Source organism: Culex quinquefasciatus, chromosome 2 (genome assembly GCF_015732765.1).
Source record: "Culex quinquefasciatus strain JHB chromosome 2, VPISU_Cqui_1.0_pri_paternal, whole genome shotgun sequence".
In the NCBI taxonomy this organism is placed as follows: Eukaryota; Metazoa; Arthropoda; class Insecta; order Diptera; family Culicidae; genus Culex; species Culex quinquefasciatus.
Genome location: NC_051862.1, coordinates 141,853,714 through 141,868,725, shown reverse-complemented (window position 1 = coordinate 141,868,725; position 15,012 = coordinate 141,853,714). Strand labels below are relative to the sequence as shown.

Below are 15,012 nucleotides of genomic sequence, written 5' to 3'. Positions count from 1 at the left end.
ACCGGCGGTTCCTTTTAATCAGTTTGTGTTGTTTCGATTTCTTTCAACGCTGCACTTTGCCGGGTCAGTCGTCAATTGTGCAACTTGTATGCAACTAAAATCTTGCATGCAACATGCTACACACTTAACGCTGCCATCTAGTGGCAAAACCTGCTAGCGGTTGAAAAAATTAGTTTTTCGAACCAAAAATGAGCAAATGTCAAACCGCAGCGATATCCTTCCATGAACAACTCTTGAATGAGGTTCCGGGGGGAAAGGTTTCGCGGCAGTAAATTGAGAACGATCCATCATTACTGCAGTGCAGTGGATTGCTCGCCCACTGAGCTGTGTCCTTTAATGGTTTCGCGCAAACCATGCAGGAGGAAGGGTTTTGCGACGTGCAGGGTCTTCAAGGTGAGCCAATTTGCGTTGGCCACGACTTTATTGCCATTGAGGGTCATCGCTGGACCTGTTCTTTGTAGAAAAGGGACTCTGCAGCAAACTGCAATCTAGCTTCAACCATAGACGTTCATTACATAACCTAAAAAATACAAGTAAAACTCATAAAATCATTTCTCCCTCGTCTTCTTTCAGGTAATTCAAAATTCCCGCCAACATCGAAATTAATTCAGCGTGCTTGCAACATTGTGTTCACCGCATGCATTGATTAGTGGCGATGCCCAAATAGGTGTCCGCGGCGGCGTCCCTTTTCGAAAGTCACTTGCCATATACCGGTGAGGACATCCAGCATGTCCATTATGCGCAGGACGTCGTGGCAGCGCCGCGCAGCGGACAAAAGCGCGGCAAGGCGACCAAGAAAGCAGCATCGAGAGAAGTAGAAACACTGGCATAGCGTGTGCAGCCCGGCAGTACCGATGGTGCAGTGGCGGAAAGCGCGCGCGAATGTCTCGTAGTGCATCGGGGCAGGGACACGGAAAAAAAATAAGATTCTGGGAATTACATATTTAAAATATTGAATATTTTTCGAGTCCAGTCAACGAAACCATATTTTGAGAATCAATCCAAATAATTTAAATTTTTATATGTATTTTTTATACCAACAAAATACTAAATCTTGGTTTAAATTAATCATATGAATCCACAGAATCAAAAAATATGACGAAAAGTCGATATTTTGGCATTGTCGACATTTTGACACAATTTTGAAAATTCAGTGGGCATAATTACATTGGATAATTTAAAAATTTTGTTAGGGTGATACCATCTACTTTCACTTGACATGCGGTTTTGTAATGAGTTTGCTCTTTGAGCTGAAAAATCTCCGATTGTTATTGAGTAAAATAAACAAAAGTGGGTATGCTCTGACGTTTGTGAATTAACCAGAAGAGGCGTAGATTGCTAGCTAAAATTCAGATGTCATCGACAAAGTTGCTTGAATTACCAAAAGCCCATCAACTTTTTAGAAGAGAATAAAATCCCACAAATATTTCTAAGAATTATGATTTTTTGAAACACCCTAATCATGGTCATAATCTGTAAGTTGACTTCAAAAATTGCGTAAATTTATCACTTATTCCGTTTATTGCAAAAGTTTATTATGCTTTATTTAGGTTTAAGGTATCGAGTGTATCATCAAATTTTACACTTTCCAAATTTACTAAGTTTTTTAACTGTGTGAACCACTGTGTGCTGGTTCACAAATATGGAAATTTGAAAGTCGTGTTATAAAAAAAATTAATATCTTGAAAGCAGAAATATTTATTCTTCTTTTTTTATAAAATTTATATTAAAATAAGATACATTTAATGTTTCGCGGGGGTAGCCGTGGCTGAATGGCTACGCTGTTCGCCTTGTAAGCGGAAGGGTCTGGGTTCGATTCCCATCTGCTCCTTTCGAGAAATTATGGAAAGAAGGAATTCTGAACACTTGAATATGAACGAAAAATTCATTAGCTCGCGGCGGGGTTCGATCCCACGTCCTTTGGGTCAGCAGTCAAAAATGCTAACCACCAGACCATCGAGGCTTAGTTGATTAGAAGGATTAAGAATGCTATAAGAATGCTATAAGAATCCAAGAAACTATCGGACTAAAATTCCTATCCACTTCCCCGTGTCTTACCACTGGTCGTGGCCGGCGCTGTGATTGGCTAGCATGATAGGGACATTTGAAAGTTGTAACTGTCGGGTTACCACCGGCTCATGAGCGCTACCGAGACTCCCTCATGTAGCCTCAGGGTCGGCATGCTTGCGGTCCTGAATCGCGGTAAGCTGGGAAATGCGTCGGAATCCAGTGAAAACTCCACAACTTCGATCGAACTCTTCTCTATTTCCTCCCACTTTCTTAAAGTTATCTGACCTTCTCTCTGCTCCTCCTTCTTCTCGGGGCCCCGTACTCCGACACTGCTTCCGGTGACGTCGCTTCCTCTCCTCCTGTTGCTTCTGCTACTCGCCGCCACGCGGCGCAACCGCTTGTTGTTGTTTTGGCACTCGCCGTATCACGGCGCAGCCTCCTGGGTGTGGTCTTGGCGGCGTACTCGACCGGTTGCGGTCGTACAATGGTCCCACTCGTTCCGGTTCTTGTCGTCCTGCCCTCTGTCGTGGTTGGTTGCGTCCTACGACCTTCGGAGCACCATCGAGGGTGTCCGGAATACCCGGATGAGGCGCAGGTACGACCCGGGTCTACGTCCGGCTGCGGACTGGATTCTGGGGGTGACTCGATGGTTGCGGCGAGTCCCCGGTTGGTGTCCTCGACACGGTTGTTGCGAGGCGGTGCCGAACTGGCACTTAACGTGAGGTACGAGGGGTCCTGAAGGTGATGGTTGAGGTTAGGTGAGCCATGACGATTGGTTTTGTTGGTTAGGCGGATGGGGTCGTTAGGGTTGGCAAACTGGCGGGTTTGGTGGACATACCTGATGTCCTTCAGCGGTCTCAAACACTCCTGGTTCCCGCTGGCACTATCACTCACGGCCGTGGCCGTGCACTACTTGGCGAAACAGTGGAGTTGTAGCGTTCCAACTGTTCGCTATGACTCTTTCCGGGCAATTGGACGAGTCTTGAGGAGTCCTTGGCGGTTGACGGTCTTCGTCTTTCCCCTCCTCTTTCCGCGCCTTTTCCCTGACCTTCCAACCTACCGTCATGTCACCTCTCTACCACCCACTGCCGACGAGGTCCTCTGGTGGTCGGTTTCGGAAGCTTCTGCTGGCTGCGTTCTTGGTGGACGTCACTTGCTGGGTCGTTTACCGGAGACAAAACACTTGACACGCGAACACTTCCCAACTTTCACATTAAACGAATAACAAATCGCGTAAATCGCGGTAACCTTCACGAGTGAGGTTCCGAACGGTTACAAAGTTGCGAAGTGGGAATGATTGGTTCCTACTCTTCATCTGTGGTCCACGGAGCAATTCTTAGAGGTCCTGGTCAATAACAGAGTAGCAACTACGGGTAGACACCAATGCTATGCTATGGTAAATAAAAAACATTTAATGTTTCTTATTTTAATAAACCGAGGCAATATATCTTCCAAAACTGAAACGGCGTTATCAAAATGGATTGGATTTATCAAATTAAAGACATTATAGAAAATATATAATGTATTTTGACAAGGAGAGATTAGCTTTTTTGCAGCAACCTTAATTAAGTTTTAAGCGAAAGATTTTATTCAAAAATGTTTGATGCAACTTAATTTGTAGTTTACGTCACAGTCATGAGTGATTGCTATTTTTAGACTTTTTGTCTCTTTCTGCTATCTTTTACAGTAAGAGAAATTTATGAAATATCAAAAGTTACCGCACAGTACATTCGATTGCAAATTCGGTTTTGCTTTAAAAATGATTTATAATGATTTGTTTGTCCAGATTGACGATTTAAAAACTGTTAAAAAATATATATCTCTTAAACTTGATTTTGAACCATCACGCTCTTAAAAATTTAGAATAAAAATAAGAGAATTCAACTTTTAGTCAGTAAAGGTGGTTGAGATTTGCAAAAAAGTGTTCACGTGGTTTGTGGATGGTCCCCTAATAAATCTGAGCGTTTGGTACGGTATGTCCACGCATCTCTTTTCCCCTTTAAATTCTGATAAATGTGCGTTCACAGAGTTCTCTCTGCGGCAAACACAACGCACTGATGCTGGCAACTTTATTCTTTTGTTATACATTTTTAAATTATTCTCGGATGTACTGCAATCATTTATGTTGACAAGAACAGTTCTTGCAAAGGGATCTGGCATTCAATACTGCTCGATATTTGATAGAACTTTCCGTCAGCGATCATTTCCTAAAACGAAATTTGATCGCTGACGCACAGCTTGGCGACGGTCGGTGAACGTTAACACAAAGACGAAACGAACAAATAATGAGCGAACGAGACGACGTGCTCTTTCTTTTCCTCTCGTATTTGTCTCTTTCTCTTCCTTGTGTTTGCTGCATGGTGACAGAAGTCATTGAATGCGATCATGGGGAAGATGATCGGAGTCTCGGTAGAATGTCAAACTGAGCGAATGTATTTCTAGAGGGAAGTCAATGGGTGTGTGAGTGACTTTGCGTGACATTCATTCGTATGTGTGTGAAATCGTGGTCGTGGTGAAGACGATGGGATTGTCACCTATCACAAAGTGGAAGTTTTATAAGCAATAAACCATTAAAAAAACTAAACTAAAAAGCACACAAAACAAAAAATATTCGCCGAGCAAAATTGCTCATAAAAGACTTTCTGAAAATAGAGGGTTTAAGATTTCTTTCCGTGCACTCGCACAGCTAGAGAAAAAGAGAGAGAGCGAGTGCGAGTATTGACAGACCCCCGGTGCAGCAGCTCGGAATCCTCTCCCGGCGGCGGCGGGCCAGACGACCGAAACGAAACTCGAAACTGGGTCATCGCGGCCACACGGGACCACAAATCGCATGTCTGCGCCATTGCATTGTGAGCCGAGCTGGTGCTGCATTCTGCACTCTCGGTGCAAGTGCGCGCTAGATGTGGTGCGGCGGGAGGTGGATGGCCGTCGGCAGTCGGTGTCTGCCGGTGTGGTTGCCGCGGCAATCAGCCGGGGCTCTCGCGGAGGACGACCTGGGATCGCATGGGCGTAGCTGGAAGTTGAACTCTGCGGCGGCGGTTGTGACGGAGTAGTGACTTGCAGTGCATGTGTGCAATATCCTACCCGAGTGGATGGCACGTTACGTTCATGTGCGAAGCTCCAGACTAAACAGAGCGAGAGTGAGCAAGTACTATACAGTAGTTGCCCCTGAAGTCGCCCCACTCAGGAGAGAGAGAGCGGCTCGTATCGGATTTCTTCCAGACACCAATGTTATGCACCGCATATTACATCGCGCGAATGTACTCGTCAGGGACATCCAACCTCCGCGAAGCTGGTGCGCGCGAGTGCAGCATAATAAAAATAAATGGAAATCGCATAAATTTATATGCGGAGTTGTCGCGGCTACGGCTCAAAAGACCCCCCTTTGGGTGGACAGCTGTGGGGAAAGGTGGTTCAGGCTCCTGGGTGACTAAGGGACACGATGGTGGCGAAAGATATGGCCGTCACCGGCAGCATGAATAAACTCTGTACTTCTTACCGTGGTGGACTGCATATCGACTCTTATCGGTCAGGACGGTGGAGAGGTCCTTGTAGAGCCACGGTATGACTGGGTTGTTCAGCAAGCGACATGATTTCTCAATGTCAGCCTCTTTTCGATAGCTAAAGTCGTAATATCATGCGAATCCAGTGTGTAAATGGAGTGCACGTGGATTTAAACTGGAAATGCATTTGACTTATTTATTCAAATGTTCTGGGAGGATCAACCCGACTGCATACTAAGTTAGCAATTCAGAGGTAGCCGGTTTGAATCCAGCCAAATACAAATTTGCTCTACACGTCCGTTTATTTCAAGACAAAAAAAAACTTTATTTGCACACCGAGATTCGAACCGAAGCACTTTGAATGAGAGTTTGAATCTCTACCACTATGTCACAATAGCACGCTGGTATACCTCTATAGAACAGAGGCAGCACGCAAACATGTTCGTCGCGGATGAACTCTCTGATCTCATCTTTCATTTCTGGAGTTTTTTTTTGAAAAGGTCCAATAAACCAAATTTCCAGTTTTTGCTTTTTGGGTGTTTTTGAAACCGCCTTGAGTCAGGGGTATGAAAAAACACCCAAAAAGCAAAAACTGAAAATTTGGTTTATTGGTCCTTTTTTTTAAAAAGAACTCCAGATTTGCAGTAGTACTGCAACTATATGTCAACACATTGAGATTGTCTCGCTTTGCAGTAAAAATTGGTTTGGGTGTGGCCAGATAAGGGTCATGATTCATGACCATGAGCCGCAGGGTTTGTAGAGGGTCCCAAAGGGCTATAACGTCACATCGCATTTGTGCTACGTGACTTCTTTCGCGTCACCACCATAACCGGCTACTTTTCCCTTCCACGTGTGCGTTTTCAAAGGCTACGCACGCGTCCACATTAGCATGCACGCACCGCTCACACACACAATAACTCACATCAAAACAGCTGGGCTGCCACGGCAGACGGCGCGGTATTTCCAACTTCTAGTGCCGGCTATTTTTGTGGGGTACACATTTTGACGTCCTCGAACCGGAGGGCATTCCAAGGTTGGACCCTTTTTCTAACGCAGTTATTATCTAAGGAAGTCGGAGCACGTTTGAGCTAGTTAATGCCGTTAAAATGTAACATAAAACTTGCATTTTCAGCGAGGATATCTATCTACAATGTAGCAACTTCTAAACCCTTGAAACCGAATTGTCGATGTTAACTCCGCCAGGTCCCGCCAAACAGCCAAAAGCTCATGAAAGATGATTTACGCGACATCAACCAGCCATGCAACGGCGACTTTAGCCACCACAGTAATACAAACTAGCGCGCGAGCATTAATGGCACATTAAAAGCGATAAAACAAGTTCACGTTCCTGTCCCGTCCGCCGCCGTTTCTCTGTTACATGGGAAGTTACAACTCTACTATGTCGGATCGGATCATAAATCATCTTTTCCGCGGGGCAGGTATGGAGGTAGCCCGGGAATGTCGATCGATTTGCGGCCAGTTTTGTGTCGTTAAAAAGTTGCGACTTGCGACATTGTTGCGAGGGATGATTATTAATTTTGAAATTATTCTGTTCAGGACTCCGCCACTGGAACGAAGTTTGTTTATTTTTATAGATGAAGCTCGAGCTCACACCTGCCTCTAGAAAGAGTTACATTCTGGGAGGAAATTTTATCGTGAGCAAATTTAGTTATAAATGTTAGTAGGACTTTTGAAGGTATGGTACATCTTTTAAACACTACCAGTTAGCTCTGCTTGGTACGGTATGTCCACGCATCCTTCCTCCCCTGTAGATTCTGTGAAATGTGATCCGTTCAAAGAATACTCTCTTCGGTTAATGCTACGCAGTAGACCTGGCCGCTTCAATGAGTGTAATAGAGGAGAAAATCGTGACGTCAGAATAAACGCAAATCACTCAAAGTTCATTTTGTGAGTGACTTTAACAGTTTGTCCTAGTTTGACAGCTACATTGTCTCATTTTTCTATGGAAGAGAAAAGAAAGTGAATACTTTATGAAAATTATACCTGCCAAAATTCCTAACCACAAAATTTTGTCGAGAGTTGCTTTTCTCCTCTATGCCGGGGATGCTAGAATGTACTACAACACAAATTTTTACAAGGGATTCGTAATAAATATTACAGCGATAAATTTTATGACATTTATTGTTAATTTACACCTTTTTAGAATCAATTCACACGTTCCCCATAAATTTGGGTAAAATTACATAAAAATTACATCTTTTTTTTTTGATTTCTTCAACTTAAAGTACATTTGCAATCGACCTCATATTTCAACTCGCTCTGAAATTATTTTTGCGATTTTCAATATGGGTCATTCCAGGTCAACTGAGTACACTTTTGGTCTCGACCTTCACCGATTTGGACCAAACTTGGAGAAAACGTTCATCTATCGATTGTTAACAGAAAGCCCAAGTTTGGTGCTGATTGGACCATCCCTCTATTTTTGGCACCGCCCTCTTTTTGACAATTGTCCAAAGAATTCGATAAAAATTAAAATTTTAACCCTTGAATGCCCACTTATATTTCAACGATTTAAATTATTAAATTCAGTTTTGACCGATTCCTTATATTTTTATTTGTTATATTTTATCACCATCGTGTTCCCCGGACAATTTTACATAAAAATCAATGTAGACCTCAAACTAAAATGAACTATTGGCAAGATACAGCGGTTTTACTGAAAAAGTTTGATTATACGCAGAACTCGGAAGTACATGGTGTACTTTTCAACAAAAAGGAATGAATCCCGCATAGTCCGGTTTTTATATGTGAGAAACTTATTTCGGATTTGAATTCAAAAGACAGAGTGCAGCGCGAAATAAAACTTTTTTTCAGTGAAATCGCTGTTACAATATTAGTGCGGATTTAAGGGTTGAAATTTTATCGAATTCCTTGGACAATTTGCTGTATCTCGTCAGTAGAACCTGTAGAATGTCTTTTGCTTAAGTACTTGCAAAGTTATGATTAAAAGAAAAAAAAGTTTTTTTAGAAAATCGTCAAAAAAGAGGGCGGTGTCCGAAATAGAGGGATGGTCCAATCAGCACCAAACATGAGATTTCTGTTAACAATCAACAGATGAACGTTTCCTCCAAGTTTGGTCCAAATCGGTGAAGGTCGAGTCCAAAAGTGTACTCAGTTTACATGGAATGGCCCATATTTAAAAAAATGGGAAATTTTGTGCTCTTTAAAAAAATAAAACCAAATATTTAAAATCTGAACCAACCATTGGAATGGGCAAAAATACTCATTTTCGACATTTTCAACCGTTGTGCCAGATTTTAAAAGTGTGATTTTTTTTATTGAGAGCACAAAATTATTAATAATGAAATCGAACCAATAGTTACCATGTCCATGAACTCTACAACTCAACCTAAAAGCCTCCAATTTTCGAATATTTTTTAATAAATCAATTTATGTTCGATGTATTTTTTTTGTACTTCAAAAATCTTTTAACGTATTTTGTTCTAGTTTTAGTATGTATGAATTAAATTGATGAGAGAAAAAATGTAAAACCCGTAAAAAGGGAAAAAACGAAAAATATGTTAAACACTAACAAAAACAATTTTTGAAAAAAATGAGTGCTCATAATTTTTACAAGTAACAACTCTCCCCTTTTCCATGTGTATGGCGCAAACAAATCAATCGCCAAGGACGCACACATTTTTTTATGAATGAAGCTCTTGTTCACTTGCGCAGCAGCAGCGTGACAAATGGAACCTGTAATAGGGAGATAATTGTCCCCGCGGTGCACACTGCGACTGGCTCTGAACTGGTTTTAATTGGAAGGCACGAAATAGACACTGCACTGTGAAAAATGAGAGGTTCAGATTTTAAACAACAATCAATGTAAAGTTACATCAAAATTATGGTAAATTACTTTTTCGCTGTGTACCTTGCGGTTTCACTTCCCTTCCAATTAGCCAGGTGATAATTGGGTTTCATTTGTGCGACGCCTCCACTGCCCTGGTTGTAAACATTACTGAACTACACGTGTCACGTTGGAATTTGTGCAAATAATTACATGTTGTTGAACTTGGGGTGGCATAAATGTAAACACGAAATCAATATTCAGTAGAATTCATTTACAAGTATCCACTCAATCTTAATTTGTTCTTATTTGGAAGTTTTCCATGTAACTAGTTGAAACAGCTAATCCACCTAGTTTTGCCTCAGGTGTATGCGTACAGGCAAATCACAACAAAAGTGGAAAATTCCCCAACCAAACACAAACGAAAGGAAAAAAAATCACTGCAACGGAATTTTACCATGATTCAGCGGCGCACACCGAAAGAGACCGGGTCCCCCCTTCCGCGGTGGAATCCCCAAAACACCATCAACATAACCTCACAAACCGATTAAATAACGCATAGTCAGACGGTCAGACGCACACCGCCAACAAAAAAGCGACGCACGTGGGCGATTTAAAGAGCTCGCCGCCACCACAAACACACCAATGCCCGTACGCACTTTTACGCACACCAGCTTCAAAAATGGCCCCCAAACAACAGCTGAGTCGTGTCCGAGTTAGAGTTAGAGAGAGAGCGCGCGGGAGAGAATCGGAGAAAGAGGTTAAGACTTTTAAAAACTTGTGTTGTGCGTAAATAACTAACATTCCGCGGTCTCCGAGAGGGTTTGATGGGTTTGATTGATGTGCACCTTTCCCACGTGTGGTCAGCGGATTTTCGGTGGCTTATGTTGGGGAATTTTATGCATACACAATATGTTCATGTTGTTTCCAGATTTTGTCTCTGGGTAGCCTAAAAGTTAGAGAAAAACACATTTTTAATACAGAACCAAAGAGTAAGTCTTAGGAATTGTGCAATTTTTCGCGATATACTTTTTACTGTCCAATAGTTCAAACTTTTATGCTTTGCTTTCTGGGTGTTTTTGAAACTGCCTTGAAGCAGCGGTATTGAAAAACAGCCAGAATTCTAAAAATCAAAATTTGGTTGTTTAACCATTAAAAAAGCTAAAATAATTGTTACTCGAATGAAATTCACTTTATTTCTGAATTCATTCAAAGAAAGAACAATTCTAGAGTTTTTTTTAAAAGGTTTAATAAACTATTTAGCAATTCTCTCAGATTTCGGTCATTCGATCTTTTTTTTGTATTTTTTAATCAGGCTGAAACTTTTCTGGTGCCTTCGGTATGCTCAAAGAAGCCATTTTGTATCATTAGGTTGTTCATATAATCTCCATACAAACTTGGCAGCTGTCCATACAAAAATGATGCATTAAAATTCAAACATCTGTATCTTTTGAAGGTATTTTTCGATCGATTCGGTGTCTTCGGCAACGTTGTAGGTATGGATAAGGACTACACTAAAAAAATGGTATACGGTAAAAAAAATGAGATTTTTAATTTACCTTTTTGTCACTAAAGCTTGATTTGCAAAAAAAAATATTTTTTTAATTTTTTTATGTATTTTAGGGGACATCAAATGCCAAATTTACATAAATTTCCAGGTTGCGCAAAAAATCTTTTAACGGGTTGATTTTTTTAAATCGAAATATTTTTCGCCAAAAAATTTGGAACTTCATTTTTCGATGTAAAATCAAAGTTATGACCGGCTCCGTGGCTTAATGGTTACGCCTTTGCCTCATAAGCAGAAGGTTCAGGGATCAAATCCAGACCGGTACCTTTGAAATTTGGAATCAGGAATTGAACTTTGAATATGAACAAAAACGAAAATGATACAGGTGGGATTCGAACTCACACCTCTGGATTGGTGGTCTGGGACGCTAAGCAGTCGGCCATCAGAAGGTTTACACTCTAGCAGTGAATTGATCTGTAGTGTTGAAACATGTTATCTTCGCGCGCGTATTTACGCTGATCCCTGATTTGCCTGACGGGATTGGAAGTCTAAATATAGATCGAGTTTCCTTCAGATGCTTGCTTCTATGTTTAGGCGGGGCCGAACAATGCCCAGCGACCTCGGAATTGGACCGCAAGGAGCTCTGTCATTCTGAAACGGGTCGCTGGAAGCAGCGCGAGGGCTATCACCACCTAATACCCGGGACTGCGATAAGTTGTATCAGCATTCGGCATATACAAAGTCTGATACAAATTATACTTTCCCATAATTTCGCTACCGGTTAGCGGGTATTGGATTGGACCACACACACACACACACACACATTTTGGAACTTCATTTTTCGATGTAAAATCAAATTTTCATTCAATAATTACTTTAGTGAAATTTTGATAAGGGCACCGTTTTCAAGTTATAGCTATTTTTAGGTAACTTTTATGAAAATAGTCCCAGTTTTTCAATTTAAAAAATAAGTGCACATGTTTGCCCACTTTTGAAAAAAAAAATTGAATAGCTGAGAAAATTCTCTATATTTTGCTTTTTTGAACTTGGTTGATACGACCTTTAGTTGCTGAAATGTTGCCATGCAAAATTTCTTTCTTTGACATAGAATTTCATCCAAATAAAAAAATACAATTTTAAAACCGTGTGTAAAATAAATTTGGCATTATTTTAGGAAAATTCATGTAATATTACTTTAAGAAATATGTAGGGGAACTATACCCTTTCTCAGCCTATTTCTATTATCAGCCTATCAGCACTTTGATCATTAATTACAGCTTAAATAAAGTGTTTTTGACTGTTTCAAAGTAATAAATAGCTCAAACAAAAGTGAGCAAGCAACTCTTCATTGTTGATACATCTGAAAATGTTGATTTAATAGCGGAAAACGGCAAACGTGATGAGAATTGGTCGAACGGCTTAGTGTGATTAAAATGGGTATATTTCCCCTAGCTCATCAATTTGAACAACCTACTTGACCAAATTATCAAGCTAATATAGGTATTTATCCATTTCACTCTTCTTCGGTCTGATAGCCGAGCGGGCTAAGGCGGCAGTCATTTCTTCGAGTGCTGGGTTAGAAACTTTTTTATTGTGTATTGAAAATGTACTTGCAGTGATAGACGTTTCTCACAAAGGCGAGTGTATGCTTTTGCATGCGATTTTACCATCGAATAGTTGTGCTGTCATTTTTTCAGATTTTTTTTTTTAAATCATGTTTGTTTAATTTGTGAGATACAAAACAAAATTAACTGTGTTGTAAAAAGGTTATTTTATTTTTTAGAGTGTATGCGGGGTGTCCACGTGGTTAATGTATGGTCTCTTGGCCTATGGGTTACCACCCTCCATGGATTTGGCTCAAATTGTGTACATGGAACTGTTTTTGCATGCAAAATCGAACGTTCATAATGATCTGTAATTTTTTGTTTTGTAATAATGTCCTAGTGTATAGCTTAATGTTATTTTACAATAAAATGAGCAACCTTTTCTTTGCTTTACCTTTTAACTGAAACGGAATGGATGGATAAGAATTTAAAAGAACCCTGTTCAATCAGAAAATTAGCAAAGAAAAAAAAAACGCTCTTGCATGTTATCCCTTTCCGTCCATTTAACCCTTGAAATCACTCTCACTTGTTGTGCCCGCGGATGATAAAAAGCGGCCCATTCACTACAATCAGCTCCAAGATAGCCTTCACTGCCTAATTAGCATCCGGCGTCCGGCTACTCCAGAGTCTAGCAAAGCTAATTAACTTGTACCCACAAAAGGCGCGCAAAGAGGCTCGTCAGGAGCAAAGATGTACACCACGGTGTAATGATGGAGTACTTGCCCGGCGAGAGCAAGAAAAACTTCTCCCAGACGTTACGCTCTGAAAAACTTGAGGCTGGCTGGTCTTGCTAACTGGGGCCCATTGGAATCGATATGGTTTTGCCAACGAGGGTTGGGCGTGTAAACCACACTCGTTACACGGCCCCTGGCCAAGTGCATCTTTCCCCTTCAAAATCTGCATCAGAGCAGAGCTGATGAATGCACGCACTTGTTCAGATTCCCTCTCGAAGGGCCCCAGCCAGCCAGCGAGTGTGTTGAAAGTGGCCAATAGCCGCCACAAGTGAGGGTCTGTCTGCAGCATAGTTATGCGCCCCCACTTATGCTCTCTTTCTCTTGGGCGGTATTCATTCATTAAAAGTCTTTTCGATGGCGAGATTTTCAAGTGCACTTTGAATCGATCGATGAGTGATTATGTTTGGGAAATAGAGTCGGTTTTTAGAATTTGATGCGAATCACGTGCCATTAGATGATTTTTAGCTTGATTTAAACACCCTTACATACTAGCTAAGTAGTATACTATACTCATTGAAACTGTGCGGATATGATTTGGATTCAAGTAATTCGACCTCTTGCTTGTTTCGGTGAAAAACTTACAGATCTTCACGAAAACTAGTTTTGGTCAACTTCACCTATATATAAGCAACAAAATTAACTAAAGAATACGAGAAAAGCATTATAACTAAACACATTTTTGAATTGCCTCGTTTGAGATGAAATCTTGCATGTAGAAATAGAATCACAGGCGCTACCAATTTCCAAGACTTGAACACACCCTTTTGCCACACCCGTGCCTTCCAATCCCGGTGCTATTTTGGGAACATTCTTCGGAACCATCAGCAATGCTATAGCAGACACCATCGACTACCCCACTTCCTGTTCCGCTGACACAGATTCCTTCGTCAAGCTATTTTCGGCTTCTTGCTAGCACCACCTCTCAAAACATCCCGGCCCCGAACCGGCATTTGTTGTGACTTAAATTTAGCCCCAACCCGACAAGTGAGCGATCCTAACCTAGATTCCCGCGTTTCTTCTTCTTTTCTTCCGCAGATTCTGCCGCGTCACGACCGAGGAGGGGGGCGGGGGAGGACCCGGCTCCGGGGGTCCCATCTCGATGGACAAGGACGAGAAGCGGATGCGCCGGGAGATCGCCAACAGCAACGAGCGGCGACGCATGCAGAGCATAAACGCCGGCTTCCAGAGCTTGCGACAGATGCTGCCACACCACGAGGGCGAAAAGTTAAGCAAGGTAGGTGGAAGGTTGTTCTTGAAAGTTGTCTCGTTTCTGGTACTCTGAAACTTTGAAACATCTTGACAAAATTGCAAACTTTTCCGCTTGAGAGTGACGTACTTCACCTGCAGGTTGTTTTCCGGTTTTTTGGCTGATTTATGGTTCAAGATCCTTGAAAGAAGCGGTTCTATAACGATTGCAAACCTCTGTAAAAACACTTTTGAAAACAACAAAACACAACAAAATTGAGCAGGAGTGTCACGTTTACAAATGAGGCCAACCTTAAAACACCTTGAATTTCGCTCCAATCGTCCCGCCGCTCCAACGACATCTCAGTTTTAAGGTTAAAGTGATTTTCCCCTCGCGAACTTCATGTCAGGAATGAAAATTGCTTCAACACGTTAATAAATGCCATAGCTAATCAAGGTCCGCCCGCGTCAATATTGATTGAGCCCCCTTGCCAGCACATGTTTGCATACTTTTCGCACCCCTCGACACAGTCGAGTTCAAGTGTGTGAACTACAAGTAGGACCGAGGTTCTTGGGGCAGGTTCAGGTTTTCAACTAATTGTACGCGACACAGCTGGAAGTTCGTCGAATAAACATCTATAAATAACATCTCAATCTATTA

The 15,012-nt window shown here is 41.6% G+C and overlaps 1 protein-coding gene across 5 annotated transcripts in view; it reads left to right on the top strand.

The window, feature by feature from the left end:
• Positions 1-15,012, top strand: part of LOC6037110 (helix-loop-helix protein 11) — a 220,397-nt gene that overhangs the window by 63,607 nt on the left and 141,778 nt on the right. For all 5 annotated transcript variants that reach the window (XM_038256934.1, XM_038256935.1, XM_038256933.1 and 2 more), the window contains exon 3: positions 14,202-14,400. In XM_038256934.1, coding sequence (XP_038112862.1) covers positions 14,202-14,400 — 199 coding nt within the window. The remainder of the gene's footprint in view (positions 1-14,201; positions 14,401-15,012) is intronic.